Source organism: Petromyzon marinus, unplaced genomic scaffold, assembly GCF_048934315.1.
Source record: "Petromyzon marinus isolate PM22_M1 ecotype Great Lakes invasive population unplaced genomic scaffold, UKy_Petmar_22M1.pri1.0 PM_Scaffold_624, whole genome shotgun sequence".
NCBI classification, from domain to species: domain Eukaryota; kingdom Metazoa; phylum Chordata; class Hyperoartia; order Petromyzontiformes; family Petromyzontidae; genus Petromyzon; species Petromyzon marinus.
In genome coordinates this window covers 1-27,908 of record NW_027423639.1, presented here as the reverse complement: position 1 = coordinate 27,908, position 27,908 = coordinate 1, and the positions used below count along the sequence as shown (strand labels likewise).

At 55.5% G+C, this 27,908-nt stretch overlaps 1 protein-coding gene and 1 long non-coding RNA gene across 2 annotated transcripts; one reads left to right on the top strand and one right to left on the bottom strand.

The window, feature by feature from the left end:
• On the bottom strand, positions 1 to 26,331 carry LOC142923733 (sodium/hydrogen exchanger 2-like). The gene is made up of 10 exons (XM_076064716.1): positions 26,130 to 26,331; positions 24,724 to 24,926; positions 18,068 to 18,157; positions 16,581 to 16,651; positions 13,779 to 13,928; positions 8,079 to 8,187; positions 6,328 to 6,429; positions 4,419 to 4,524; positions 2,474 to 2,626; positions 1 to 1,739 (listed from the first exon to the last, which is right to left on the bottom strand). Exons 1-10 carry the CDS (start codon positions 26,329 to 26,331, stop codon positions 1,579 to 1,581), a joined length of 1,347 nt encoding a protein of 448 aa, XP_075920831.1. The 3' UTR covers positions 1 to 1,578.
• LOC142923734 (uncharacterized) lies at positions 24,797 to 26,920 on the top strand. Its single transcript, XR_012940814.1, has 2 exons — positions 24,797 to 24,910; positions 26,126 to 26,920. It is a non-coding gene; the product is annotated as an uncharacterized LOC142923734 (long non-coding RNA).
• The last annotated feature ends 988 nt before the right edge of the window (positions 26,921 to 27,908 follow it).

Genomic DNA, 27,908 nt, shown 5'->3' with positions numbered 1-27,908 from the left:
TTTGTGCCTCTGATTTCTCATAAACATTGTCCATAGACGAACATCGTCCATCTAGCATTGCTTATAATCTTACATGATCCATAGACTCACACTGTCCCATTGACTAACATTGCCCATCTAACATTGCTTATAATCTTACATGATCCATAGACTAACATTGTCCCATAGTCTAACATTCCCCATAGACTAGCACTGCCTACAGACTCAGCACTGCCACCCATAGACTCAACACAAACATTGCCCATCAAAACACACCACGACCACCATCATTAACACTACCACCAACACACATACCACCCACACATACCACCCACACCATCATCATCACACCTACCCCACCACCACCACCCACATCACCACCCACACCACCAGCCACCATCAAGCTGACTCCGGATGGATGAGTGAGTAAATGAGTGGGTGGGTGAGTAGGTAGGTGAGTGGTTGGGTGAGTGAGTGGCTGGGTGAGTAGGTGAGTGGCTGGGTGAGTAGGTAGATGAGTGGCTGGGTGAGTAGGTGAGTGCCTGGGTGAGAAGGTGAGTGGCTGGGTGAGTAGGTTGGTGAGTGGCTGGGCGAGTAGGTGAGTGGCTGGGTGAGTAGGTCGGTGAGTGGCTGGGTGAGTAGGCGAGTGGCTGGGTATGTGAGTGGCTGGGTGAGTAGGTGAGTGGCTGAGTGAGTAGGTTGGTGAGTGGCTGGGTAAGTAGGTAGGCGAGTAGCTGGGTGAGTAGGTGAGTAGCTGTGTGAGTATGCGAGTCGCTGGGTGAGTAGGCGAGTCGCTGGGTGAGTAGGTAGGCGAGTGGCTGGGTGAGTATGTCAGTGGCTGGGTGAGTAGGTGGGTGGCTGGGTGAGTAGATGGGTGGCTGGGTGAGTAGGTTGGTGAGTGGCTGGGTGAGAAGGTGAGTGGCTGGGTGAGTATTATTGGCAGCACTGCTATTCCCTTTAAAAATAAAGTGATCGCTATTTTGACAAGTGAGTAAATTCTATCATTAATTTACTGACTCACCTATGCGCACATTTGTCACGAGGGGCGATGTGAAATGTGTTCAGGACGTACAAGCTGTGTTTATAGTGACTGCATTCACCCTGTAGACAGATGCACAACGCACAGTTACCAACATCTCTCGACGAGACGCCGACACAGAGAATACTAGTCCCTCGGTGGTGGTGGTAGTAGTAGTGGAAGTAGTAGTGGTAGCAGTAATAGTGGTGGTAGTAGTCGTGGTAGTAGGAGTGGTGGTAGTAGTAGTGGTAGTAGGAGTGGTGGTAGTGGTAGTAGTAGTGGTAGTAGTGTGGCGGTGGTAGTGGTGGTGTGGATGAGAGATCTGACCATGTGGGTTACAGAGGGGAACGTTGCAGGTAATGGAGGTGGCCATCACCACCATCACCACCACCATCACCACCACCACCATCACCACCACCATCACCACCACCATCACCACCACCACCATCACCACCACCACCATCACCACCACCACCATCATCACCACCACCATCACCACCATCACCACCACCATCATCATCACCTCCACCACCACCGTCTAAACCATCATCACCACCATCACCACCACCCCCACACCTCCGTCACGCATTCTTTTTGAGGAAGGGCTGGCTCGTTCCATCACCACCACCATCACCATCTTCCTCCTCCTCCTCCTCAAAGCTGGGCCCAGGACGCTGTGGCCCTGGTTCTGATCCAAGCCGAGAGGCACGAGGCTTCTGGGGAGGGCCGTTATTGGGGAAGCCTGGAAATACAAAGACGGCCGGGTTACATCACTCAGTCGCTCACCCAGCCACTCACCCAGCCACTCACCTAGTAACTCACTCACTCGCTCTCCTAGCCACTCACTCACTCGCTCACCCAGTCGCTCACCCAGCCACTCAACCACTCACTCGCTCACCCACTCGCTCACTCACTCACTCACTCGCTCACTCACTCACTCACCCACTGGCTCACCCAGCCACTCACCCAGCGACTCACCCATCCACTCACTCACTCGCTCACCCAGCCACTCACTCACTCAGCCACTCACTCACTCGCTCAGCCAGCCACTCACCTAGTAACTCACTCACTCGCTCAGCCAGCTACTCACCTAGTAACTTACTCACTTTCTCACCCAGCCACTCACCAACTCACCTAGTAACTTACTCACTCGCTCAGCCAGCCACTCACCTAGTAACTCACTCACTCGCTCACCCAGCTACTCACCTAGTAACTTACTCACTCGCTCACCCAGCCACTCACCCACTCAACTGGTTACTCACTCACTCACATTATGCATGCACATTATTTGCATGCATAATATACATTCATAATGTACGTACATTAATGCACATACATACTATACATATGTACCATGGGGTCACAGTAGGGTCACCGTGGGGTCACACCGTGGGGTCACACCGTGGGGTCACACCACGGGGTCACACCACGGGGGTCACGTTGTGACGTTGATTTTAGCTTTTTGTCGGAGCGGACCCGGGGGAGAGCCGGCGGCGACGTCGCCGGGGGTGAAGACGTCCTCGTCGCCGGGGGTGCCGGGGTCGGCGCGGGGGTCGCGGGGGCTCGTGGGGGTCGCGACCTCCTCGTCCCCCCCCTCCTCCGTCTCGTCCACCTCCACGTAGTAGCCCACTGCACAGGCACCGTCGGGGGCAAGCGCAGCGAGAAGTAGCCACGAGCTTCGACTACAACACTACTATACACTACACTATACACTACACTATACACTACACTACTATACACTACACTATACACTACTATACACTACACTACTATACACTACACTACTATACACTACACTATACACTACACCACTACACTATACACTACACTATACACTACACTACTATACACTACACTACTATACACTACACTACTATACACTACACCACTACACTATACACTACACTACTATACACTACACTATACACTACACTATACACTACACTACTATACACTACTATACACTACACCACTACACTACTATACACTACACTATACACTACACACTACTATACACTACACCACTACACTAACTACTATACACTACACTATACACTACTATACACTACACTACTATACACTACACCACTACACTACTATACACTACACTACTATACACACTACACGGGTGTCTGTGTGTGTGTCTGTGTGTGTGTCTGTGTGTGTGTCTGTGTGTGTGTGTGTCTGTGTGTGTGTGTGTGTCTGGTGTGTGTGTGTGTGTCTGTTGTGTCTGTGTGTCTGTGTGTGTGTGTGTCTGTGTGTATGTCTGTGTGTGTGTCTGTGTGTGTGTGTCTGTGTGTGTGTCTGTGTGTGTGTCTGTGTGTCTGTGTGTGTGTGTCTGTGTGTCTGTGTGTGTGTCTGTGTGTGTATGTGTGTCTGTGTGTGTGTGTCTGTGTGTGTGTCTGTCTGTGTGTGTGTGTCTGTGTGTGTCTGTGTGTGTGTCTGTGTGTCTGTGTGTGTGTGTCTGTGTGTGTCTGTGTGTGTGTGTCTGTGTGTGTCTGTGTGTGTGTCTGTCTGTGAGGTCTCACTCCGAATCAGTCGAGCGGCAATATCTTTTCATCGGTTGCGTAACGCTGTGTGGAAGCTACCTGGTCTGTCGCTCCGCACTAAGCTTCAGGTCTTCTCGGCCACGGTCATTCCCTCCCTTCTCTACGCTTGCGAAACGTGGACCCCCCTAATGGAACATCTTCGCCGGTTAGAAACATTTAGGCTGGCCTGCCTACGATCCATCCTGGGTTTAACCAGACTGGATTGTGTGAGGAGCTCACAAATCCTTGAAAGATCTGGGCAGGGTCCCATCGGTGAGCTCCTCCGGCAGGCAAGGCTGCGATGGCTGGGTCATGTAGCCCGCATGCCCAGCCACCGCATGCCGAAACAGCTTTTGTTTGGCCGGATTGAGGGGGCTAAGCGGGCGCGGCACGGGCTAGAGAAGAGATGGAGTGATGTGGTACAGGAGGACGTGGAGCTGAGTGGACTTGCCGATGACTGGTACCAGCAGTGTCAAGATCGGCCTCTGTGGAGGAGGCTCGTGAAGGATGCTACTGGGCAGTTGGAGGCAGTCGCCCTCCAACAACAACGGAGGGCGGAGGAGCGACGCTCACAACAGCGAGCGGAGCGCCGGGTGGCTAAAGCACAGCAGGTTGGCACAGTAGGGGGCACAGGTGGTGCATCAGCCAGTCATCTCAGTCAGTCGACCCGTGGCACCTGGGTCTGCCCCGTGACCTCCTGCCAGCGGGCGTTCGACACTTCACGTGGCCTCAGGGTGCACATAGCCTGGCACAAGCGTCGTGGTGACGTCACCGCCACTTAGTGGCGAATGGCGGTTGTTGTTGTTGTGTGTCTGTGTGCGTGTGTCTGTGTGTGTCTGTGTGTGTGTGGTTGTGGTAGTGGCCGGCCTCTCACGGCCTCTGCAGGCCCCGACCTGTCTTGGCGCGGTTCAGCTTGCGGCCGTGAGCGTCGGACGCCGTCTCCGTGGGAACCGACAGCTGATGCTGCAGCTCCCCCCGCTTGGGCCGCTCCGAGTTGAACTGCAACCACGGCAACAGCAGCCACGGTAACCGCCACGGTAACAACAGCCATGGTAACAGCCACGGTAACAGCAGCCACGGTAACAACAGCCGTGGTAACAGCCACGGTAACAACAGCCGTGGTAACAGCCACGGTAACAACAGCCGTGGTAACAGCCACGGTAACAACAGCCACGGTAACAGCCACAGTAACAGCCACGGTAACCGCCACGGTAACCACCACGGTAACAGCCACGGTAACAACCACCACGGTAACAGCCATGGTAACAGCCACCATGGTAACAGCCACGGTAACAGCCACGGTAACAGCCACGGTAACAACCACCACGGTAACAGCCACGGTAACAGCCACGGTAACAACCACCACGGTAACAGCCACGGTAACAGCCACGGTAACAACCACCACGGTAACAGCCACGGTAACAGCCACGGTAACAACCACCACGGTAACAGCCACGCTAACCACCATGGTAACAGCCACGCTAACCACCATGGTAACAGCCACGGTAACAGCCACGGTAACAGCCACCACGGTAACAGCCACGGTAACAGCCACGCTAACCACCATGGTAACAGCCATGGTAACAACCATGGTAACAGCCACGGTAACAGCCACGGTAACAGCCACGGTAACAACCACCACGGTAACAGCCACGGTAACAGCCACGCTAACCACCACGGTAACAGCCACGGTAACAGCCACAGTAACAACCACCACGGTAACAGCCACGGTAACAGCCACCACGGTAACAGTCACGGTAACAGCCACCACGCTAACCACCACGGTAACAGCCACGGTAACAACCATGGTAACAGCCACGGTAACAGCCACGGTAACAACCACCACGGTAACAGCCACAGTAACAGCCACCACGGTAACAGCCACGGTAACAGCCGCCACGGTAACAGCCACGGTAACAACCACCATGGTAACAGCCACCAAAGTAACAACCACCATGGTAACAGCCACGGTAACAGCCACGGTAACAGCCACCATGGTAACAGCCACGGTAACCACAGCAAGTCACCGCCGACAGCTGCGGTGCTGGAGCTACGGTAGCCATGGTAACAGCCACGGTAGCCATGGTAACAGCCACGGTAGCCATGGTAACAGCCACGGTAGCCATGGTAACAGCCACGGTAACCATGGTAACCGCCACTGTAGCCACAGTAACCGCCACCTCGATGTTAACCATGGGGTTAACCATGGTAACCACGGCAACCACCACAGCATCAACCACAGCATCAACCACAGCAGCAGAACCATCGGCAGGGTTATCACCGCCACCACCGCCATCACCACCGCCATCACCACCGCCATCACCACCACCATGATCACCACCGCCACCACCGTCACCACCACCACCACCACCGCCACCACCGTCACCACAACCACCGTCACCACCACAACCACCGTCACCACCACAACCACCGTCACCACCACCACCGCCATCACCACCACCTCCTCCACCGTCACCACCACCACCGCCACCACCACCACCACCACCACCGCCACCACCACCACCACCACCACCACCGCCACCACCATCACCACCACCGCCACCTCCACCGTCACCACCACCACCGCCGTCACCACCACCGCCACCACCACCACCACCACCGTCACCACCACAACCACCGCCGCCACCACCACCACCACCACCACCGCCACCACCACCGTCACCACCACCACCACAACCATCACCACCACCACCACCGCCACCACCGCCACCATCACCGCCACGGCACAGCGTGAACCGGGCACCGGCGGCTCCGGCGTGCCGATCGGCGCTGGCCCCTCACCCGCCGCTTGAGGTCGTTGAACTTTCGCCGCCGCAAGAGAATCTCTCCGGCCTGCTTCTCCATGAGGTCGGCCGGCAGCGTGTGGCGGTTGTACGAAGTCAGCTGTTGGTGGGGGGTAGGTGGGGGGTAGGTGGGTGGGAGGGGGTGGGGGGGTTTAAGGGGTGGGGGGGGTGGGGGGGAGCGGTGGTGCAGTGGTTAGCGCCACGCTGCGCTACGAACCCGGCAGAGTTTGATTCCTGCTCACGGCCGCCGCCACCACCACCACCACTCCGTGGCAGCGATCATCTGAACCGGCGGCTCATCCCCTAGGTCGACTCAGCCTCAAGTGAGCACCCGGTGTAGCGGCGTAGCGGCGTGAACATCGCCACTGGGGAGAGACAAAGGCGGCCGGGCGTGGTGCTGGCTACCCACCCCCTCTGTGTGTGCCACGGTGCCGGTAGCCTTCATAGGCGCTGCTGCTACTGCTACTAACAGCACTTGCCCCTACAGTCCGTTACAGGCTACATGGGGGACCTTTGTCTGTGTGTGTGGGGATACACAGACAAAGCTCCCCCGTGCAGCCTTTAACAAGTCTGTGGGGGCAAGTGCTGTTAGTATCGCCATGGTGGCTAGGGAGGTGTTAACTACCTCGCCTGGTATACATGAGGTCGTGGGTTCAATGCTGAGATGTTGACTACCTCGCCTGGTGTACAGGAGGTCGTGGGTTCAATGTTGAGATGCTAACTACCTCGCCTGGTGTGCAGGAGGTCGTGGGTTCGATGTTGAGATGTTGACTACCTCGCCTGGTATGCAGGAGGTCGTGGGTTCGATGTTAAGATGTTAACTACCTCGCCTGGTATGCAGAAGGTCGTGGGTTCGATGTTGAGATGTTAACTACCTCGCCTGGTATGCAGAAGGTCGTGGGTTCGATGTTGAGATGTTAACCACCTCGCCTGGTGTACAGGAGGTCGTGGGTTCGATGTACACTGTGTGTACGTGTGTACACACATGTATATGTGTACACACGTACACATACACTATGCCTGTACGTGTGTGTGTGTACCTGTACACACTGCGTGTATGTGTGCGTGTGTGTGCATGTGTGTGCGTGTGTGTACGCCCGCATGCCCAGCCACCGCATGCCGAAACAGCTTTTGTTTGGCCGGATTGAGGGGGCTAAGCGGGCGCGGCACGGGCTAGAGAAGAGATGGAGTGATGTGGTACAGGAGGACGTGGAGCTGAGTGGACTTGCCGATGACTGGTACCAGCGGTGTCAAGATCGGCCTCTGTGGAGGAGGCTCGTGAAGGATGCTACTGGGCAGTTGGAGGCAGTCGCCCTCCAACAACAACGGAGGGCGGAGGAGCGACGCTCACAACAGCGAGCGGAGCGCCGGGTGGCTAAAGCACAGCAGGTTGGCACAGTAGGGGGCACAGGTGGTGCATCAGCCAGTCATCTCAGTCAGTCGACCCGTGGCACCTGGGTCTGCCCCGTGACCTCCTGCCAGCGGGCGTTCGACACTTCACGTGGCCTCAGGGTGCACATAGCCTGGCACAAGCGTCGTGGTGACGTCACTGCCACTTAGTGGCGAATGGCGGTTGTTGTTGTTGTTGTGTGTACGTGTGTGTACGTGTGTGTACACTGTGTGTGTGTACGTGGTGTGTACGTGTGTGTGTGTGTGTGTACACCGTGTGTGTATGTGGTGTGTACGTGTGTGTGTGTACACCGTGTATGTACGTGCTGTGTACGTGTGTGTGTGTGCGTGTGTACGTACGCGTTGGCGTGTGCGGTAGAAGTGCTGTTCCACCAGCTTGCGGACATCCTCCATGCGCTCCGGGTTCATCTCCGGCGCCACCACCACCGCCTCCTCGCCCTGCCGGTACCTGGCACACAGACACAGACAAAGGTCCCCCGCGCAGTCTTGACAGAGTGTAGGGGCAAGTGCTGTCAGTAGTAGCGAGTAGCTACCTACACAGACAAAGATCCCCCGTGTAGCCTCTAACAGACTGTTGGGGCAAGTGCTGTCGGTAGCAGCGAGTAGCTACCTACACAGACAAAGATCTCCCGTGTAGCCTCTAACAGACTGTAGGGGCAAGTGCTGTTAGTAGTAGCTACCTACACAGACAAAGATCCCCCGTGTAGCCTCTAACAGACTGTAGGGGCAAGTGCTGTCAGTAGAAGCGAGTAGCTACCTACACAGACAAAGATCCCCGTGTAGCCTCTAACAGAGTGTATGGGCAAGTGCTGTCAGTAGTAGCGAGTAGCTACCTACACAGACAAAGATCCCCCGTGTAGCCTCTAACAGACTGTAGGGGCAAGTGCTGTTAGTAGTAGCTACCTACACAGACAAAGATCCCCCGTGTAGCCTCTAACAGACTGTAGGGGCAAGTGCTGTCAGTAGAAGCGAGTAGCTACCTACACAGACAAAGATCCCCGTGTAGCCTCTAACAGAGTGTATGGGCAAGTGCTGTCAGTAGTAGCGAGTAGCTACCTACACAGACAAAGATCCCCCGTGTAGCCTCTAACAGGCTGTAGGGGCAAGTGCTGTTAGTAGTAGCTACCTACACAGACAAAGATCCCCCGTGTAACCTCTAACAGACTGTACGGGCAAGTGCTGTCAGTAGTCGCAGCAGCGCCTATGAAGGCTACCGGCACTGTGGCACACACAGAGGGAGTGGGTGGCCAGCACCACCACCACGCCCGGCCGCCTTTGTCTCCCCAGTGGCGATGTTTACTGCTACACAACCGCTACACCAGGTATCTCACTTGAAGCTGGCGCAGTACGTGTGTGCGGTACGGTATGGTGTGGTATGTGTGCGTGTGTACATGTGTACCTGGTGTAGCGGTGTAGTAAACATCGCTAGCACTGGGGAGACAAAGGCGGCCGGGCGTGGTGCTGTCCACCCACCCCCTCATATGCCGTGCCGGCCTTCATAGGCGTTGCTTCTCGCTAAAAGCACTTGCCCCGACAGCCTGTTACAGGCTATACGGGAGATCTTTGTCTTTTTTGTACATGTCTGCGTGTGTGTGCCTGCATGTGTGTGCGTGTGTGTGCCTGTGTGTGCGTGTGTGGGCGTGTGTGTGCGTGTGTGGGCGTGTGTGTGCGTGTGGTCCGGCAAAACAACCCCCTACCTCCTCGCGGTGCCGGATGGGCAACTCTGTCGTGGACAGTGCTGTGGGGGGAGATCCAATTTTGATTGGCTCCTCCCCTCATGGCATATGTGTCCACCACAGGGGCTAAACGGGGGCTCTGGACGGGTGCGAGGGGCTGGTAACCCCTCCACCTTCAATTAATTACCACGAAACCACGAATTAAACTGAAATATGTAACAACTAAGCTTGTGCCGGAGGCCCCGGGGGGACAGGCGTCTATGACGTCTCCTAGCCAAACCCTAATTGGTGGAGCCAGGAGATTGAATCTCCACCCTCGGGGCTCCTCCAGAAACAACGAAAAGCCACTACGGATGGCCACGTGGAATGTTCGAACGCTCACTGCGGAGGAGAGGCTGCCACTCCTCTGTCGGGAGCTGGACCGGTACCGCCTGGATCTCTGTGGCATTCAGGAGGTCCAGTGGACCGGTTCTGGCTCCTGCCACCATGAGGGGTGGACAGTCCTCTACTCGGGGCAGCAGACTGCCAAACAACAGGGTGTGGCTCTTCTTTTGAACAAAAGAATGAAGGAGGCGTGGGAGCGTGGCGGTGAGGTGTGGGAAGCTGTAAGCCCCAGGCTACTTTGGGCTCGCCTTCCCATCAACCGGAGGAGAGGAGTGGTGGTCGTGGTTACTTATGCCCCCACCGAAGACGAACATCCGTGGAGGGATGCAGGCAAAGCCGATGAGTCAGACGCCTTCTATGACCTCCTGTCACAGGTGCTGGCTAAAGTGGCCCCTTGGGATAGAGTCATCTTGTTGGGTGACTTCAATGCCCGAGTTGTTCATGATGCTGGAGGCTGCTAGATTTTTGTGCAGCCCATGGGCTTGTAATTACCAACACGCTGTTCCGGCATCGGCGCATCCACACAACATCATGGATGCATGCCGGGTCCAAGCAAGAATATCTGCTGAACTACATAGTGACGGACCAGCGGATGCGAGCCCATGTCCTTGACACCAGGACCTACCGTGGAGCTGATCTGCCCTCTGACCATCGACTAGTCATCTGTAAGATGCGCCTGCCATTCTTCCACTCCGGTGGTGGGTGTACACCCAGGACCCCATTCCAACCTAAAGTGGCCTGGTCTCAGTTATCTTATGAAAGGTGCAAGCGAGAATTTCATCATCGCTTGCGGCTGGGGTTGGCATCGTCTCCCCACTCCTTCTGATGTCGAGGGTAACTGGGCGAGGTTTAGGACTGTGACTCATGCAGCTACAATAGCTGCTTTGGGTATGCGGTCCAGACCTCCCCAGAGACCCTGGCTGACAGAGGTGTTCAGGATGGTTGAGAAAAAGCGACAGGCCCACTGTCATCGGCTACAGAATCCCACGTCAGAGAATGAGGAGGCTTACCGCAGCCTTCGCTCGGAGGTTCGGAGAGCCGTGAGGCGCTGCAAGGATGGGTGGTGGTCGCGGGTTGCTGAGGAGATGGAGTCTGCCTCAGTGGCCCGTGATCACAAATCTCTATTTAACTCCATCAAAAAAGTAACCTGCAGCGCCACACCTATTACCATCATTAGGGGAAAAAAACGGCGATCCAATCTCCGACCCCCAGGAACAGGTTTGCAGATTTGCTGATCATTTCTGTGAGGTCCTGGGGGAGAGGAAATCCCTCAGCCAGGAAAACATCGTGGCACAAAGTGGGGATGACCCTGCTGAGGCTGCGGTGCCTCAAATATTGGAAGAAGTCACCCCCTGTGAGTGGCTGGCTGAGGTGCCATCTGTTGAGGAAGTACTGAAGGTGATCCGGAGTCTGAGACCAGGAAAGGCACCGGGTAGAGACGATCTCCCAAGCGAAATGCTGAGGGAGGGTGGCGTTTGTGCACAGACTGCCCTATATGACATTATAACAACAGTCTGGACCACTGGACGGGTTCCGCAGGATTGGAAGGATGCCCTGGTGGTCCCCCTCTTTAAGAAGGGGGACCGCACAGATTCTAACAACTACAGGGGCATCTCACTCCTCAGTGTGCCGGGAAAGGTCCTGGCAAGGATTATTCAACATCGCCTTGCCAGGCACGCTGAGGAGAGGCTTGTGGAGTCCCAATGCGGTTTCAGGAAAGGGCGGTCCTGCACAGATGCCATATTTTCTGTCCGTCTGCTACAGCAGAGGTGTAGGGAATTCCAACAAGACTTACATCTCTGCTTCATTGACCTGGTCAAGGCCTATGATACCATCAGTCGGCCTGGGCTCTGGGTTGTTCTTCGTGCTTTTGGAGTCCCTGACTCTCTGCTCACGATCATTAAGGACCTTCATGATGGTGAGTGGGCCCAGGTAAAACTACGTGGCCGGGAGTCAGAGCCATTCCCTGTACACCTTGGGGTGCGACAGGGATGTCCTCTGGCTCCCACATTATTTAACATCTATTTTGACCACGTAGTTCGAGAAGCCTTCAATAGCTGTACTGGGGGAATCTCCATATGGTACAGATATAATGGGAGGCTGATCGATGCCCGGGTGCGGTCAAGGGATGGCTCCCTATTGCTCAACCATGTTATGTATGCCGATGATTTAGTAATAGCTGTTCATTCAGAGGAGGAGTTGGAGACGCTGCTGCTGAGACTGGAGCGTGCCACTAAAACTAAGCACCTGCCTGGGTATTTTGTACCATCGGACACTCCCCCCCCACTACTCCCAATGGGTCATGGGACAGTTGTGGAGAGAGTGGAGAGTTTCCCATACCTGGGCAGTGTGCTCATGACCGGCTCCAGTTTAACAGCAGAGGTCTCACTCAGAATCAGTTGAGTGGCAATATATTTTCATCGGTTGCATAACGCTGTGTGGAAGCTACCTGGTCTGTCACTCCGCACTAAGCTTCAAGTCTTCTCGGCCACGGTCATTCCCTCCCTTCTTTACGCTTGCGAAACATGGACCCCCCTAATGGAACATCTTGGCCGATTAGAAACATTTAGGCTAGCCTGCCTACGATCCATCCTGTGTTTAACCAGACTGGATTGTGTGAGGAGCTCACAAATACTTGAAAGATCTGGGCAAGGTCCTATCGGTGAGCTCCTCCGGCAGGCAAGGCTGCGTTGGCTGGGTCATGTAGCCCGCATGCCCAGCCACCGCATGCCGAAACAGCTTTTGTTCGGCCGGATCGAGGGGGCTAAACTGGCGCGGCACGGGCTAGAGAAGAGATGGAGTGATGTGGTACAGGAGGACGTGGAGCTGAGTGGACTTGCCGATGACTGGTACCAGCGGTGTCAAGATCGGCCTCTGTGGAGGAGGCTCGTGAAGGACGCTACTGGGCAGTTGGAGGCAGTCACCCTCCAACAACAACGGAGGGCGGAGGAGCGACGCTCACAACAACGAGCGGAGCGCCGGGTGGCTAAAGCACAGTAGGTTGGCACAGTAGGGGGCACAGGTGGTGCATCAGCCAGTCATCTCAGTCATCTCAGTCAGTCGACCCGTGGCACTTGGGTCTGCCCCGTGACCTCCTGCCAGCGGGCGTTCGACACTTCACGTGGCCTCAAGGTGCACATGGCCTGGCACAAGCGTCGTGGTGACGTCACCGCCACTTAGTGGCGAATGGCGGTTGTTGTTGTTGTGTGTGTGTGTATACGTGTGTGTGTATCTGTGTATGTATCTGTGTGTGTATGTGGGGAGCGATAGTGTAGCGGTTAGCGCGCTGCGCTATGAACCTGGCGACACGGGTTCGATTCCCGCTCATGGCCAACACCAGTGACGATCATCTTAACCGGTCCCGGGCCTCCCCTAGGTCGACTCAGCCTCAAATGAGTACCTGGTGCAGTGTGTAAACATTGCCACTAGGGAGACAAAGGCGGTCGGGCGTGGTGCTGGCCACCCACCCCCTCGTGTACCGTTACTGGCCTTCATAGGTGCTCGCTAACAACACTTGCCCCTACAGTCTGTTAAGGATATATGGGGGATCTTTATCTTTGTCTTTTGCCTGTATGTGCATGCGTGTGCGTGTGTGTGCGTGCCTGTGTGTGTGTGTGTGCGTGCCTGTGTGTACCTGTATGTGTGTGCCTGTGCGTGTCTGTGCGTGTGTACGTGCCTGCGTGTCTGTGCGTGTGTACGTGCCTGCGTGTCTGTGCGTGTGTACGTGCCTGTATGTGTGTGCCTGTGCGTGCGTGTGTGTGTGTGTGTGTACGTATGTGTGCGTGCGTGTGCCTGTGCGTGCGTACGTGGGGTACGCACAGTGCGGAGGCGGTGGAGGGCGCGTGCGTGTGTGTGTACATGTGTGCGTGTGCCTTTGTGCGTGCGGGTGCCTGTATGTGCGTGTGTGTACGTGTGTGTGTGTGTGTGCCTGTGCGTGCCTGTGCGTGCCTGTGTGTGTGTGCGTGTGTGGGGTACGCACAGTGCGGAGGCGGTGGAGGGCGCGTGCGTGATTTGCTGGATGGCGAGGCGCCGCTCGATCTTGTTGTACGTGTTCACGATGGACGACTCCCGGGACGTTGGGTCGCGCAGGAGGAAGCGCTTCAGGTACTGGGTATTGAACTTCTCAAACCTGGGGCCGGTGGCGGGGAGGAGAGACGCAGACGTGGGTGGGTGGGTAAGTGGGTGGGTGGGTAAGTGGGTGAGTGGGTGGGTGGGTGAGTGGGTGGGTGAGTGGGTGGGTGAGTGGGTGGGTAAGTGGGTGGGTGAGTGGGTGGGTGGGTGAGTGGGTGGGTGAGTGGGTGGGTGGGTGAGTGGGTGGGTGAGTGGGTGGGTGAGTGGGTGGGTGGGTAAGTGGGTGGGTGAGTGGGTGGGTGGGTCAGTGGGTGAGTGGCTGGGTGAGTTGGTGGGTGAGTGGGTGGGTGAGTGGGTGGGTGGGTGAGTGGGTGGGTGGGTGAGTGGGTGGGTGGGTGGGTGGGTGGGTGGGTGGGTGGGTGGGTGAGTGGGTGGGTGGGTGAGTGGGTGGGTGAGTGGGTAGGTGGCTGAGTGGGTGGGTGAGTGGGTGGGTGAGTGGGTGGGTGAGTGAGTGAGTGGGTGGGTGGGTGAGTGAGTGAGTGGGTGGGTGGGTGAGTGGGTGGGTGGGTGTGTGGGTGGGTGTGTGGGTGGATGGGTGAGTGGGTGTGTGGGTGGGTGTGTTGGTGAGTGGGTGGGTGTGTTGGTGAGTGGGTGGGTGGGTGAGTGGGTGGGTGGGTGAGTGGGTGGGTGAGCTGGTGAGTGGGTGAGTGGGTGGGTGGGCGGGTGAGTGAGTGGGTGGGTGGGTGGGTGAGTGGGTGGGTGGGTGAGTGGGTGGGTGGGTGAGTGGGTGGGTGGGTGAGTGGGTGGGTGTGTGTGTGGGTGGGTGAGTGGGTGGGTGTGTGTGTGGGTGGGTGTGTGTGTGGGTGGGTGAGTGGGTGGGTGGGTGAGTGGGTGGGTGTGTGTGTGTGTGGGTGAGTGGGTGTGTGGGTGGGTGAGTGGGTGGGTGTGTGTGTGGGTGGGTGAGTGGGTGTGTGTGTGAGTGTGTGTGTGGGTGGGTGGGTGAGTGGGTGTGTGGGTGGGTGGGTGAGTGGGTGTGTGGGTGAGTTGGTGAGTGGGTGACTGAGTGAGTAGGTGGGTGAGTGACAGAGTGAGTGGGTGGGTGAGTGCGTAGGTGAGTGAGTAGGTGAGTGAGTAGTTGAGTAGATGAGTGAGTTGGTGAGTAGGTGAGTGAGTGAGTAGGTGAGTGAGTAGGTGAGTGAGTAGGTGAGTGGGTGAATAAGTGAGTGAGTAGGTGAGGTGAGTGAGTAGGTGAGTGAGTAGGTGAGTGAATGAGTGAGTGAGTCGGTGAGTGAGTAGGTGAGTAGGTGAGTGAGTAGGTGAGTAGGTGAGTGAGAAGGTGAGTATGTGAGTGAGTAGGTGAGTAGGTGAGCGAGTGAGTAGGTGAGTAGGTGAGTGAGTGAGTAGGTGAGTGAGTAGGTGAGTGAGTGAATAAGTGAGTGAGTAGGTGAGTAGGAGAGTGAGTAGGTGAGTAGGTGAGTAGGTGACTGAGTAGGTGAGTAGGTGACTGAGTAGGTGACTGAGTAGGTGAGTGAGTAGGTGAGTAGGTGAGTGAGTAGGTGAATGAGTAGGTGAGTATGTGAGTGAGTAGGTGAGTGAGTCGGTGAGTAGGTGAGTGAGTAGGTGAGTAGGTGAGTGAACAGGTGAGTAGGTGAGTGAGTAGGTGAGTGAGTAGGTGAGTGGGTGAATAAGTAAGTGAGTGAGTAGGTGAGGTGAGTGAGTAGGTGAGTAGGTGAGTGAGTAGGTGAGTGAATGAGTGAGTGAGTCGGTGAGTGAGCAGGTGAGTAGGTGAGTAGGTGAGTGAGAAGGTGAGTATGTGAGTGAGTAGGTGAGTAGGTGAGTAGGTGAGCGAGTGAGTAGGTGAGTAGGTGAGTGAGTGAATAGGTGAGTAGGTGAGTGAGTAGGTGAGTAGGTGAGTGAGTGAATAAGTGAGTTAGTAGGTGAGTAGGCGAGTGAGTAGGTGAGTAGGTGACTGAGTAGGTGAGTAGGTGAGTAGGTGACTGAGTAGGTGAGTGAGTAGGTGAGTAGGTGAGTGAGTAGGTGAATGAGTAGGTGAGTATGTGAGTGAGTAGGTGAGTGAGTCGGTGAGTGAGTAGGTGAGTAGGTGAGTGAACAGGTGAGTAGGTGAGTGAGTAGGTGAGTATGTGAGTAGGTGAGTAGGTGAGTGAGTAGGTGAGTGAGTATGTGAGTCGGTGAGTGAGTATGTGAGTCGGTGAGTGAGTAGGTGAGTAGGTGAGTAGGTGAGTGAGTAGGTGAGTGAGTAGGTGAGTAGGTGAGTGAGTAGGTGAGTAGGTGAGTGAGTATGTGAGTCGGTGAGTGAGTAAGTGAGTCGGTGAGTGAGTAGGTGAGTAGGTGAGTGAGTATGTGAGTAGGTGAGTGAGTAGGTGAGTAGGTGAGTGAGTATGTGAGTGAGTAGGTGAGTAGTTGAGTGAGTAGGTGAGTGAGTAGGTGAGTAGGTGAGTAGGTGAGTGAGTAGGTGAGTGAGTATGTGAGTAGGTGAGTGAGTAGGTGAGTAGGTGAGTGAGTATGTGAGTAGGTGAGTGAGTAGGTGAGTGAGTATGTGAGTAGGTGAGTGAGTAGGTGAGTAGTTGAGTGAGTAGTTGAGTGAGTAGGTGAGTGAGTAGGTGAGTGAGTAGGTGAGTAGGAGAGTGAGTATGTGAGTAGGTGAGTGAGTAGGTGAGTAGGTGAGTGAGTATGTGAGTCAGTGAGGTACTTGTCTCTCCAGTGGTGATGGCCATAGTGCCCACAGATGTCCTCAACTCCGGCCAGGATGTGATCCATAAACTGACATCATAAACAACATACACATCATCATCATAATAAACATCATAAACAACATAAACATCATCATCATAATACACATCATAAACAACATATACATCATCATCATAATATACATCATAAACAACATTATCACCATCATCATCATAATATACATCATAAACAACATAAACATTATGAGACCTCCTTTGCCAGTAACAAGATATAGTAATAGGTTTTTTTCCCTTTTATCTGGCACAAAAACTGACACCTTTATACAAGGGATCATGTTTGCAATATCCACAACACAAGCAGTAAAAAATGGAGACTAGGCTCTAAGAAAACCCGTCTCGGGTGTGGACCAATCAAATTCAAGGACAGTGCCATCATCGTTATCAGAGTTGTTTCTTTGTGTTTGCATTTTTGACTGCTTGCGTTGTGGTTATTGCAAACATGATCCCTTGTATAAAGGTGTCAGTTATTGTGCCAGCTAAAAGGGTAAAAACCTATTAACATAAACATCATCATCATAATACACATCATGAACAACATGATCATCATCAACATCATAATGTGCAACATCGCCATCACCATCATCACACACTGCTGGTGGTGATGGTAGCGGTCCTGATGATGATTGATGGTGTGGTGGGTGGCTGTAGTGGTGGTGGTGGTGGATGTGGTGGCTGTAGTGGTGGTGGTGGTGGATGTGGTGGATGTGTGGATGTGGTGGATGTGGTGGTGGTGGATGTGGTGGTGGTAGATGTGGTGGTGGATGTGGTGGTGGATGTGGTGGTGGTGGTGGATGTGGTGGATGTGGTGGATGTAGTGGATGTGGTGGTGGTGGATGTGGTGGTGGATGTGGTGGTGGATGTGGTGGTGGATGTGGTGGTGGTGGATGTGGTGGTGGTGGATGTGGTGGTGGATGTTGGTGGTGGTGGATGTGGTAGTGGTGGATGTGGTGGTGGTGGATGTGGTGGTGGTGGATGTGGTGGTGGTGGATGTGGTGGTGGATGTGGTGGAGGTGGATGTGGTGGATGTGGTGGTGGTGGATGTGGTGGTGGTGGATGTGGTGGTGGATGTGGTGGTGGTGGATGTGGTGGTGGTGGTGGATGTGGTGGTGGTGGATGTGGTGGTGGATGTGGTGGTGGATGTGGATGTGGTGGTGGATGTGGTGGTGGTGGATGTGGTGGTGGTGGATGTGGTGGATGTGGTGGTGGATGTGGTAGATGTGGTGGTGGATGTGGTGGTGGTGGATGTGGTGGTGGTGGATGTGGTGGATGTGGTGGTGGTGGTGGTGGATGTGGTGGTGGTGGTGGTGGTGGATGTGGTGGTGGTGGATGTGGAGGTGGTGGATGTGGTGGATGTGGTGGATGTGGTGGTGGTGGTGGATCTGGTGATGGTGGATGTGGTGGTGGTGGTGGTGGACAATGTCGTCACCCGGATGTTGGTCTCCTCCGTGATGCTAGGATCGTGCTCCTTCTTCTTCTTGATCTCCAGCAGCTCCACCAGCGGACGGATTGTCATCCCCTGCACCCACGCACACACACAGTCAAACACACAGTCACACACACAAACACAGTCACACACACAGTCACATACACACAGTCACATACACACAGTCACCCACAGTCACACAGTCACATACACACAGTCACACACACAGTCACACACACAGTCACCCACACAGTCACACACACACACAGTCACACACACAGTCACACACACAGTCACCCACAGTCATACACACAGTCACACACAGTCACACACAGTCACATACATACAGTCACACACAGTCACATACACACAGTCACACACATTCACACACACACAGTCACACACACAGTCACACACAGTCATCCCCTGCACCCACACAGTCACACACACAGGTACACACACACAGTCACACACACAGTCACACACAGTCACACAACAAAGATCCCCCATATAGCCTTAACAGACTGTAGGGGCAAGTGCTGTTAGCGAGCACCTATGAAGGCCGGAACGGTACACGAGGGGGTGGGTGGCCAGCACCACGCCCGACCGCCTTTGTCTCCCTAGTGACAATGTTTACACACCGCACCAGGTACTCATTTGAGGCTGAGTCGACCTAGGGGAGGCCCAGGACCGGCTCAGATAATCGTCGCTGATGTTGGCCGTGAGCGGGAATCGAACCCGAGTCGCCAGGTTCATAGCGCAGCGTGCTAACCGCTACACTACCGCTCCCCACAGTCACACACACAGTCACACACAGTCACACACAGTTATCCACACACAGTCACACACACAGTCACACACACAGTCACACACAGTCACACACACAGTCACACACACAGTCAACCACACACACAGTCACACACAACAACAACCGCCATTCGCCACGAAGTGGCGGTGACGTCACCACGACGCTTGTGCCAGGCTATGTGCACCCTGAGGCCACGTGAAGTGTCGAACGCCCGCTGGCAGGAGGTCACGGGGCAGACCCAGGTGCCACGAGTCGACTGACTGAGATGACTGGCTGATGCACCACCTGTGCCCCCTACTGTGCCAACCTGCTGTGCTTTAGACACCCGACGCTCCGCTCGTTGTTGTGAGCGTCGCTCCTCCGCCCTCGGTTGTTGTTGGAGGGCGACTACCTCCAACTGCCCAGTAGCATCCTTCACGAGCCTCCTCCACAGAGGTCGATCTTGACACCGCTGGTACCAGTCATCGGCAAGTCCACTCAGCTCCACGTCCTCCTGTACCACATCACTCCATCTCTTCTCTAGCCCGTGCCGCGCCCGCTTAGCCCCCTCAATCCGGCCGAACAAAAGCTGTTTCGGCATGCGTTGGCTGGGCATGCGGGCTACATGACCCAGCCATCGCAGCCTTTCCCGCCGGAGGAGCTCACCGATAGGACCTTGCCCAGATCTTTCAAGGATTTGTGAGCTCCTCACACAATCCAGTCTGGTTAAACCCAGGATGGATCGTAGGCAGGCCAGCCTAATGTTTCTAACCGGCGAAGATGTTCCATTAGGGGGGGTCCACGTTTCGCAAGCGTAGAGAAGGGAGGGAATGACCGTGGCCGAGAAGACCTGAAGCTTAGTGCGGAGCGACAGACCAGGTAGCTTCCACACAGCGTTACGCAACCGATGAAAAGATATTGCCGCTCGACTGATTCGGAGTGAGACCTCTGCTGTTAAACTGGAGCCAGTCATAAGCACACTACCCAGGTATGGGAAACTCTCCACTCTCTCCACAACTGCCCCATCACCGATTGGGAGTTGTGGGGGTGGAGTGTCCGATGGTACAAAATACCCAGGCAGGTGCTTAGTTTTGGTGGGGCTGATGGTAAGGCCCCACCTCTTAGTGGCACGCTCCAGTCTCAGCAGCAGCGTCTCCAACTCCTCCTCTGACTGAGCAGCTATTACCAAATCATCAGCATACATAACGTGGTTGACCAATAGGGAGCTATCCCTTGACCGCACCCGGGCATCGATCAGCCTCCCATTATATCTGTACCATATGGAGATTCCCCCGGTACAGCTATTGAAGGCTTCACGAACTACGTGGTCAAAATAGATGTTAAATAATGTGGGAGCCAGAGGACATCCCTGTCGCACCCCAAGGTGTACAGGGAATGGCTGACTCCTGGCCACGTAGTTTTACCCGGGCCCGCTCACCATCATGAAGGTCCTTAATGATCGTGAGCAGAGGGTCAGGTACTCCAAAAGCACGAAGAACGACCCAGAGCCCAGGCCTACTGATGGATACCATAGGCCTTGACCAGGTCAATAAAGCAGAGATGTAGGTCTTGTTGGAATTCCCTACACCTCTGCTGTAGCAGACGGACAGAAAATATGGCATCTGTGCAGGACTGCCCTTTCCACACACAGTCACACACACACACAGTCACACACACACACACAGTCACACACACACAGCCACACACACACAGTCACACACACAGTCACCCACACACACACACACACAGTCACACACAGTCACCCACACACACACAGTCACACACAGTCACCCACACACAGTCACACACAGTCACCCACACACAGTCACACACAGTCACACACACACAGTCACCCACACACACACAGTCACACACAGTCACCCACACACAGTCACACACACAGTCAAACACACAGTCACACACACAGTCACCCACACACACACAGTCACCCACACACACACAGTCACCCACACACAGTCACACACACACAGTCACACACACAGTCACCCACATACAGTCACCCACACACAGTCACCCACAGTCACACACACAGTAAACCACACACACAGTCACCCACAGTCACATACACAGTCACCCACACACACACAGTCACCCACACACACACAGTCACACACACAGTCACACAGTCACACACACAGTCACCCACACACAGTCACCCACACACAGTCACACACAGTCACACACAGTCATCCACACACAGTCACACACAGTCACCCACACAGTCACCCACACACAGTCACACACACACACAGTCACACACACACACAGTCACACACACACAGTCACATAGACAGTCACACACACAAAGTCACACACACACAGTCACCCACACACAGTCACACACAGTCACACACAGTCACACACACAGTCACACACACAGTCATCCACACACAGTCATCCACACACAGTCACAAAAAGATACAAAGATCCCCCATATAGCCTTAACAGACTGTAGGGGCAAGTGCTGTTAGCGAGCACCTATGAAGGCCAAAACGGTACACGAGGGGGTGGGTGGCCAGCACCACGCCCGACCGCCTTTGTCTCCCCAGTGGCGATGTTAACACACCGCACCAGGTACTCATTTGAGGCTGAGTCGACCTAGGGGAGGCCCAGGACCGGTTCAGATAATCGTCACTGGTGTTGGCCGTGAGCGGGAATCGAACCACGGTCGCTAGGTTCATAGCGCAGCACGCTAACCGCTACACTACCGCTCCCCACAGTCACCCACACACAGTCTCACACACAGTCACCCACACACAGTCACACACACACGCACAGTCACCCACACACAGTCACCCACACACACACAAAGTCACCCACACACCCAGTCACCCACACACCGTCATCCCCTGCACCCACCCACACACCCACACACAGTCACCCACACACCCACCCACCCACAGTCACCCACAGTCACCCACACACCCACACACACATCGACAGTCACCCACACAGTCACCCCCTGAACCCACCCACACACACACACCCACAGTCACCCCGTGCACCCACCCACACACACACACAGTCACCCACACACACACAGTCACCCACACACCCACACACACACAGTCACCCACACACACCCACCCACACACAGTCACCCACACACATCCACACACACACCCACACACACAGTCACCCCTTGCACCCACCCACACACACCCACCCACAGTCACCCACCCACACACCCACACCCATAGTCACCCACACACAGAGTCACCCCCTGCACCCACCCACACACACACCCACACAGTCACCCACACACCCACACACAGTCACCCACACACCCACACACAGTCACCCACACACCCACAGTAACCTACACACACACACACACACAGTCACCCACACACCCACAGTCATCCCCTGCACCCACCCACCCACACACCCACCCACCCACACAGTCACCCACACACCCACCCACACACAGTCACCCACACACAGTCACCCACACACCCACACACAGTCACCCACACACCCACACACCCACACACAGTCACTCACACACCCACACAAGTCACCCACACAGTCACCGACACAGTCACCCACACACCTACAGTAACCCACACACACACCCACACACAGTCACCCACACACCCACACACCCACAGTCATCCCCTGCACCCACCCACCCACACACCCACCCACACACCCACACACCCACACACAGTCACCTACACAGTCACCCACACCCCCAAAGTCACCCACACACCCACACACCCACAGTCACCCACACACACACAGTCACGCCCTGCACCCACCCACAGTCACCCACCCACACACCCACAGTCACCCACACACCCACACACAGAGTCACCCCTGCACCCACCCACACACACCCACACACAGTCACCCACACACCCACACACAGTCACCCACACACCCACACACAGTCACCCACACAGTCACCCACACACCCACACACAGTCACCCACACACCCACACACAGTCACCCACACACCCACAGTAACCTACACACACACACACACACAGTCACCCACACACCCACAGTCATCCCCTGCACCCACCCACCCACGCACCCACCCACCCACACACCCACCCACCCACACAGTCACCCACACACCCACCCACACACAGTCACCCACACACAGTCACCCACACACCCACACACAGTCACCCACACACCCACACACCCACACACAGTCACTCACACACCCACACAAGTCACCCACACAGTCACCGACACAGTCACCCACACACCTACAGTAACCCACACACACACCCACACACAGTCACCCACACACCCACACACCCACAGTCATCCCCTGCACCCACCCACACACCCACCACACACCCACACACCCACACACAGTCACCTACACAGTCACCCACACCCCCAAAGTCACCCACACACCCACACACCCACAGTCACCCACACACACACAGTCACGCCCTGCACCCACCCACAGTCACCCACCCACACACCCACAGTCACCCACACACCCACACACAGAGTCACCCCCTGCACCCACCCACACACACCCACACACAGTCACCCACACACCCACACACAGTCACCCACACACCCACACACAGTCACCCACACAGTCACCCACACACCCACACACAGTCACCCACACACTCACAGTAACCCACACACCCACAATCACCCACAATCACCCACACACAGTCACCCACCCACCCATACACCCACAGTCACCCACTCACCCACCCACACACCCACACACACACCCACAGTCACCCACACATACACACAGTCACCCCCTGCACCCACCCACACACACACACCCACCCCTGCACACCCACACACACACACACTGTCACCCACACACACACAGTCACCCCCTGCACCCACCCACACACACACCCACAGTCACCCACACACACACACAGTCACCCACCCACACACACACCCACACCCTGCACACCCACCCACACACACACCGACACACACACCCACAGACACAGTCACCCACACACACACAGTCACCCCCTGCACACCCACCCACCTACCCACCAGATCCGGTCCACGGGACCTCTGTATTCCACAGGGGTCCCGGCGGCACCGGTCCAGCTCCTGACGGCAGAACGGGTAGCCTCTCATCCACAATGAACATTCGGCAGCAGGAGGAGGCACGGGGGGTGGGCAAAATCGACCACCGCTCACTCACCTCACCCCCCTTCATTCCTCACCACCGCTCACTCCTCACCGCCTTCCTCACCACCGCTCACTCCTCACCCCCTTCATCCCTCACCACCGCTCACTCCTCACCCCCCTTCATCCCTCACCACCGCTCACTCCTCACCGCCTTCCTCACCACCGCTCACTCCTCACCCCCCTTCATCCCTCACCACCGCTCACTCCTCACCCCCCTTCATCCCTCACCACCGCTTACTCCTCACCCCCCTTCATCCCTCACCACCGCTCACTCCTCACCCCCCTTCATCCCTCACCACCGCTTACTCCTCACCCCCCTTCATCCCTCACCCACCGCTCACTCCTCACCGCCTTCCTCACCACCGCTCACTCCTCACCCCCCTTCATCCCTCACCACCGCTCACTCCTCACCCCCCTTCATCCCTCACCACCGCTCACTCCTCACCGCCTTCCTCACCACCGCTCACTCCTCACCGCCTTCATCCCTCACCACCGCTCACTCCTCACCCCCCTTCATTCCTCACCACCGCTCACTCCTCACCCCCCTTCATCCGTCACCACCGCTCACTCCTCACCCCCCTTCATCCCTCACCACCACTCACTCCTCACCCCCCTTCATCCGTCACCACCGCTCACTCCTCACCCCCCTTCATTCCTCACCACCACTCACTCCTCACCCCCCTTCATCCCTCACCACCGCTCACTCCTCACCTGCACGAAGACGGTGAAGAGGATGACGACGATGGTGGCCGTGATGAAGAGCTTCTTGCGGGGAAGTGGGGCGCTGTCGAGGAGGAAGACGAGCGAGAAGCAGATGGCACCGCGCAGGCCCCCGTAGGCGATGATGAACTGATCCTTCTTCGTCAGCGTCACCATGCGGAACTTGTTGATGACGAACGTGAGCAGGAACACCCCTGCGTGGCGTGTGCGGAGTGTGTGTGCGTGCGGTGTGTGTGTGGCGTGTGCACGGTGTGTGTGCGGTGTGTGTGTGTGGTGTGTGTGTGCAGTGTGTGTGTGTGCAGTGTGTGTGTGTGCAGTGTGTGTGTGTGTATGCAGTGTGTGTGTGTGCAGTGTGTGTGCGGTGTGTGTGTGCGGTGTGTGTACGGTGTGTGTGCGGCGTGTGCGGAGTGTGTGTGCACGGTGTGTGTGTATGTGCGGTGTGTGTGTGGTGTGTGTGTGTGCAGTGTGTGTATGCGGTGTGTGTGTATGTGCGGTGTGTGTGTGGTGTGTGTGTGTGCGGTGTGTGTGCGGTGTGTGTGCGGTGTGTGTGCGGCGTGTGTGCGTGTGTGTGCGGCGTGTGTGTGTGCAGTGTGTGCGGTGTGTGTGTGTGTGTGTACGGTGTGTGTGTGCGGTGTGTGTGTGTGTACGGTGTGTGTGTGTGTGTGCGGCGTGTGTGCGGCGTGTGTGCAGCGTGTGTGCATGTGTGTGCATGTGTGTGCGATATGTGCATGCGTGTGTTGGTGTGCGTGTGTGTGCGGCGTGTGTGTGCGTGTTGTCGTGTGCATGTTCGGCGTGTGTGTGTGTGTTCGTGTGTGCGTTCGTGTGTGCGACGTGTGACGTGTGTGGTGTGTGTGTACGTGCGTGTGTGTGCAGCGTGTGTGTGCATGCGTACGCGTGTGTGTAGAGACACACCACGGTGAGAGAGAGTGAGAGAGACATCCACCTTGTCCCTCCCTTACCACCGCTGTGTCTCACTCATCCCTTGCGCTCCGCTCGTTGTTGTGAGCGTGGCTCCTCTGCCCTCCAACTGCCCAGTAGCCTCACGGTGCACCTAGCCTGGCACTGCCCAGTAGCCTCACGGTGCACCTAGCCTGGCACTGCCCAGTAGCCTCACGGTGCACCTAGCCTGGCACTGCCCAGTAGCAGCGTCCTTCACGAGCCTCCTCCACAGAGGCTGATCTTGACACCGCTGTTAGCAGTCATCAGCAAGTCTACTCAGCTCCATGTCCTCCCCCACAATCCCCACCCACCATCACCCCACCCACTATCCCCACCCACCCACAATTACCCCACCCACTCTTGCCACCCACCTCACCAACCATCACCCCACCCACAATCCTCACCAAACCACCATCACCCCCACCCACCCCCCCCACTCCCCCCCCCCCCACAGCTACCCGTGGCCCTCCAGACGAGGCAGAAGAGGAGCGTGGCGCACACGAAGGCCCAGTTCCACTCGTGCTGATCGTCCACCGTGGACACGCCCAGGAAGATGAAGATGAGCGTCTCGCTCACGCTGCTCAGCATCTTCATGAAGTACTTGATGGTCACGGCGGACTTCTCCGACACGTTCGCCTCCACGTAGCGCTTCATGCACATGGCGCACGCTATCAGCCTGTAGGGCACAGAGAGAGATGCGCATGGTGCACGCCACTCACACTGCCTCTACTCTTACCATACCCCTTTTAACCTATCATACTGGTAAAAAGACAAAAATAAAAATTGTTTTTCTGTATCGACACAAGCACTGCTTCCCCCCAATGTTCCGTTTGGAATTGATAAAAGCTACCATACTGCCTCTACTTGACTACTGTGACATCGTGTATAAATCAGCCCCAAGTACTGTACTGAAGAAGCTTGATTCCATCTATCACTCGGCCTGAAGATTTGCATTGAACTGCCCATATAGGACTCACCACTGTGATCTCTACATTGGGTCAAACTTAACATCTCTTAATGTTCGACGGCTTGTGCACCAGATCTTATTTATTCACGATGTACGTACAAAAAAATCCGCAGACTACCTGTTGGATCTCCTCTCTGTTTCAAAGAACAAATGTGACCTCAGGTCTTCGCTCATTTACCAGCTTCACATTCCCTATTGCCGTACAAAAACCGGAGGAAGGGCCTTTGCTATTGATACCCCAGGGTCTGGAATGCTATTGCCAATAAACTGCAACTTGAATCACTACCAATGAGATCTTCACTCAAAACTGCTCTAGAGGAGTTGTACACCCCTAGCTGCCACTGCTATTCAGTGGCCTAAAATATGGCTCTAGGGTTTGGTGTTACATGTTATTTATGTTGTTTATTGTTAAAAATTCAGTCACAGTCCCTATGATCACTGTTACATTGCATTTATGGCTTTTATTTTGGTGATTCGAAAACGTTTTTTTTGGTTTGGCCATGTTTTTGTTTATTGTCGTACGGAGTTAGACTGATGGCCTTAATCTTAGTTGTCTTGTGGTTGTTGTTGTTTCACTTGCATCCCGCTGGGATTTTTGCACACAGCGGTGGTGTACGGTGCTATTTCAGGAATATTTTGATGTTTTTTTTCCTGGATTTTCTGTTTGCACAGTCACATAAAGTCACTTTAAGATGTTTTCTTGTTCATGTTTTTTTGTTTGTTGCGGTTGCACCCGATTCAAGAGCCAAATGGCTCACAGGGCTATACCAAATAAATGAAACTATGGAACTATGGAAACACACTGCCCATACCCCTACCACTTACACTGCCTCTACCACCCTACCCCTACCACTCACACTACCCCTACCACTCACAGTGCCTCTACCAGCCTACCCCTACCACTCACACTACCCCTACCACTCACACTACTCCTACCACTCACACTACCCCTACCACTCACACTACCCCTACCACTCACACTACCCCTACCACTCACACTACCCCTACCACTCACACGACCCCCACCACTCACACTACCCCTACCACTCACACTGCCCTTACCACTCACACTATCCCTACCACTCACACTCACACTACCCCTACCACTCACACTGCCTCTACCACTCACACTACCCCTACCCACTCGTATACCCCTACCACTCGCACTACCCCCTACCACTCGCACTACCCCTACCACTCGCACTACCCCTACCACTCGCACTACCCCTACCACTCGCACTACACCTACCAACTCGCACTACACCTACCA